This window comes from Camellia sinensis, chromosome 14 (assembly GCF_055761805.1).
Source record: "Camellia sinensis isolate YWXY chromosome 14, ASM5576180v1, whole genome shotgun sequence".
Taxonomy (NCBI): domain Eukaryota; kingdom Viridiplantae; phylum Streptophyta; class Magnoliopsida; order Ericales; family Theaceae; genus Camellia; species Camellia sinensis.
In genome coordinates this window covers 57,784,215-57,788,871 of record NC_138974.1, presented here as the reverse complement: position 1 = coordinate 57,788,871, position 4,657 = coordinate 57,784,215, and the positions used below count along the sequence as shown (strand labels likewise).

The 4,657-nt window shown below is 33.0% G+C and overlaps 1 protein-coding gene across 1 annotated transcript; it reads right to left on the bottom strand.

Annotated features, from left to right (window-relative positions):
* Window positions 1-615: 615 nt before the first annotated feature.
* On the bottom strand, window positions 616-2,970 carry LOC114301589 (expansin-A8). Its single transcript, XM_028246539.2, has 3 exons — window positions 2,068-2,970; window positions 1,222-1,534; window positions 616-1,091 (listed from the first exon to the last, which is right to left on the bottom strand). The coding sequence occupies exons 1-3, from the start codon at window positions 2,213-2,215 to the stop codon at window positions 788-790; spliced, it is 765 nt and encodes a 254-aa protein (XP_028102340.1). The 5' UTR covers window positions 2,216-2,970; the 3' UTR covers window positions 616-787.
* Between the last annotated feature and the right edge of the window lie 1,687 nt (window positions 2,971-4,657).

The window sequence follows — 4,657 nt, the reverse complement described above, 5'->3', positions numbered from 1 at the left end:
ACACTATCGATTTACAATTATGAATAATTTTCTGGACATTTTTTATGGGTTGTCAATACTTTTACACAAAAGACAAAGTTCATGACAAAATGTAGAAACACAGAAATAAATGACGGGAAAATAACATAGGGTTGTTTTGAGAAGTAGAAAAAAAAAAAACTAGTTTTTTAATTTTTTTTTGAAAAAACATATCAAAAAAATAAAATAAAATAGAAATGTGATGTGACACAAATAAGTCAATAAATTGATTTTTTTCCTACTTTCCAAAACAAGTCATGTTAGTTATTTTTCGATTGTTCTGTTTGGAAAATCATAATGAAAGTATGTATTTAAAAACGAGGGGCGTTTTTTTTTTTGTTTTTGGTGACATTTTGAATTGACTTATTTACCTTATTTTGATTTTTGAACTAGTATAAATTAGAGGGTCATTGCAAAAAGCAGAAAGTAGCCATAAACTCTTGTATAATGGGACTTATTTTTGTAAAATTGTAGTAATTGACCCTATTGTCTGTCTGTATCCATGCAAATGTTTGTGACAATTGAAACATTTTCAAATCTAGAATAAAACAGTAGGGTAGACCCAAGGTTAAAAACAAAAAGAAGGAAAGATGAGAGTGGTAGGACACAAATTATTATATATTTATATTATAACTCTGAAAGTTACAATCAATATGAAAGGTCTCGCGGGTTCTTTTACTTAGCCACCACAGCTTGCCAATCCCCTTCTTACACATGTAAAAAAGCTCATGAAAAATATACTTTGAAAAAAATATGTATCAATAGCAATCTAGAATTGACCGCCTTGGAAAGTCTGGCCGAATTGCCAATTAGCAGGCACCACGTTGTAGCTTGTCACAGTTCTACCGTCACTGGCAGTCACTTGAAAAGACAGGCTTTGGCCATTGAGGTAAGAGTTGCTCTGCCAGTTCTGACCCCAGTTTCTTGACATGGCTTGCCACCCTGTCCTGGACCCCTTGATTGACACTGCATGAACATCCCCTGCACCTGCGACGTTGGTGATCAAAACCAAGTTGAAGTAAGAGTGGCCATTGACGGTGAATCTAATTCCTCCTTTCTTCACACAAGGCACCCTGTTACAAACCAACACAACTCTCATCTCATCAATCAAATATTTTTAATATGGCTTAAATTATAATTACAAAAATCACATTTTTTCTATATAAATATTTTGGAAGTAACATTTTTATTGTAATTTTATACCTGCGAAAGGCAATGGGCACGATTCCAGCACGGTATTGAGCAATTTGCAAGAAAGCAGGCTCGGCCAAATCGAAGTGTTGGAGGGGAGGGTTGCACCAGCCACCATTGTCGTTAGGCAGAGCGTTGTTAGGTGGGCAAAAGTTTGTAGCGGTGACGGTGATGGTGGCAGGGAGGCACCATTTGGGGTCGTCGTTGCATCGCATCTCGTAGCAAGCCCCGCAGCTCAACCCATTGTTGAACAAGGCTGTGCTTAGTGCTGCAGTACTTGTTCCATACCCTTGACTGTATAAATTTCCATACCCACAAGCTCCTCCTGCAAAACCCCCCCAAAACCCACATATATAAGACCAAGTCCGTCTATTGGAAAATAAAGAAAATTATGACGGTCAATTACACAAATGGTCCCAAAGTATGTATCGTTTAATTGTTCCATTTTCTTCTTTAAAATATGTGATATATTATATTTTACTCCTTGATGATATTAATACTGTTCAAAATCACGAGAGAATGGGTATTTATGTAATTTCACTGAAAATAATAAAATTAAAATATTAGTGGTAAAAAAATGCAAGAAAGTGAATATTTTAAAGACTAAAATGAAATAAAAATGCATATTTGTACGTATTTAGTCATTTTGATTATATTGAGTTTTCGTATAAAATTTTAAGAATATCCCTTCTCGCTGACATTAGTGACTGAAATGTAACAAATCATAAACTTTTGAGATTAAAGTAGAATAACTAAAAAATTGAGAATTATAGTGTAACATAACGTATAATTGAGCTAAATTTAGATATTGAGAAGGTAGAGATGCAACTAAAGAAGTATGTACAAGCTTGGACATACCCATTGTCCCGGAGGCATCACCGCCGCCATAAAAGGTGGCATGAGCGCTCTGCCAACCTCCATTATCCGCGGTAGTGCCTTCTAAGTGTAGGTTGATCACCAAAATGAAAAGAACTAGTGTTCCAAAAGAGAATTGCTTAGTGGCCATTGGATGTTTTTGAAGACTACTTGCACACTTTTCTTCACCAAAAGTGTATAAGGTGGTGGTTTTGTCTGAGGCTTGAGCTGAGAGAGGTGAAGATGATGGCTATTTATAAGAGAACTGAGAGAGAGAGAGAGAGAGAGAGAGAGAGAGAGAGAGATAGAGAGAGAATTCAAAGTAGATAAAGGAGGAAATCAAATTGGCACATGCAATGGCCTTGGTTGGGCTACCAACCGTTAACTCCGTGGGTCCGACTTTCCACATGCACCTCTCAATCTGTTTTCAATCACCTTATAATTAGTAACATTAGATTTTTGCAACATTCGTGTGCAACTGCCACTAAATACTACATTTAATTTTCTATAATGTCAATTTATTTATTTTCTATTTTTTCATTATTACTAAACTGTTGGAAGTTTGGAGTTACATGATGAACATTTTGTCACTCATATATGTTTACTCCTTTTAATAAAGAAAATTTATCATAATTTAATATATATTATATCATATTATTTACGTAATCTTTTTTAAGAAATCTCAACATATATTAAGTGAGTCATCTTTTTTTTCATCACTACCATACAAAAATGAGTCAATATATCTTATCCGTAGATTATATATATATATATATATATAAACTTGATAACAGTAATACAATGCTTCCATTGGGGTTAAATGGCAAAGGATAAGAGCTCAATTTAAAAAGAAAATAAAGAAGAGGACATTAGGTAAGAGGGCAACCCATCTAAATTAATGGCCGTGAAATGCTGAATTTTGTATATATATATATACATATCGTATTATTATTATTATTTTTTAATTTAAAGAAACAATGAAGTCAGAGAGAGTGTGAGAGAAAGATACAGAAGGTTCTGTAGCAAAGTTGAAATACTACTCAAATTATTGTGTAACAGCATGAACTAATGAAAATTTGGGTCTAAGTTCACACCAAAATAGGATGTAATTGTGGGTGTGGACATTGACTAAATTGGCCTTTAACCCCTATATTCCAAGATTTGAACCAGGTTGAGTGCAATGTAGCCTTTGAAATTTATGCTTTTGACTAGGATGATACTCTTTTCCAGAAGTTCTCCCTGACTTACACATCCACAGCTGCTTTTTAAACTAACGTTTATTGTCAGTTTTTGAGTAGAATAAAATTTACTACTTAATTATTTTTGTGTACACAATAGGACTGTTTGTTATAGGTTTTGGGGGTGATTATAACTTATTTTGATTTGAGAGTTTGTGTCAAACTGTTTGGTGCAGTTTCTGCTTATAACTTATTAGGCAGAAATAGTTTAAATAAGCTAAAGAAAGCTGATTATTTGAAAGCTGAGATAGAGATACTTTTAATTTTTGTTTTCTGATTATCAACTTTTAAGTTGAAAAACTAAACAGGGCCAATGTCGCTCTCGGTCACTTTGAATATGGGGTATGCAAGTGTAATATTATAAAAGATGTGAACGAAACTTTTTCTAACATCAATTTCTTTGCGGAATTCGGTTTTGCAACTAAGAAAGTTCATTTAACAATAATTTCGACATCATTTGGTATAATTTATTATAAGTTAAAAGTTAATAATCAGAAAAAAAAAACTAAAAATACTCATCTCTTAGTTTTTAGATAATTAATATTTTCTTTTTAATCAAATTAAATATCTAAAGAAGAGCCCTTTAATTTTGTAAACTAGTCGACACTGATATTGAAAACAAACCTACAATGATAAAACCTTTTCCAAGCTTTAATAGAAAGAAGATTATTAGTTGCACCAAATATATATATATATATATATATTAGGACAGGAAATTTTTGCATAGTAATTTTCAAAAGCATTTTACTTTTGACCTTTTAGTGGCCATTCTATTGGTGCAACTAATAAATTATTTTTTTTGGTGCACTTTAATTTCTTTATCGTTGAGTTCATTTATTTATTTGTTTTTTTTTTTGATTTTTTTTGGGTGAATATTAATTTATTTTCCACCGAAATGGAAGATGTGGACGTGATTGGAAACTCTGTATTTCTAAAATGAAATCCAAGATTAATGATAAAACATCCTGGATGTAGTTTGGGATCTAAATGTGTCCTTTTTAAATTTCAGATTTAATTTTTATTGGGTATTCATCAATTTCTTGGGATTATACTTGTGAGTGTTGGCCGAGATTCGCCAAATGTATATGGGATAGACGTTTTACGTGAATCGTGAAATTAATTGAGATGCGCCAAAATTAAACTGAATATCTGATCATGAAAAAATAAATTAATAATCAGATAAAAAAGGGTCTCTTTCTATGCAGGCAAAGACTGGCAGACATCAAAACGTGATGCGTCGCTTTCGTGTTGAGCAATGATGACTCACACAGATGGATGACTCCCGTTAAACTTGTTGGGGGCTGGCCTAGACTCTTTGGATTGGTCCGAACACCTCATATAATCCGATATACTGG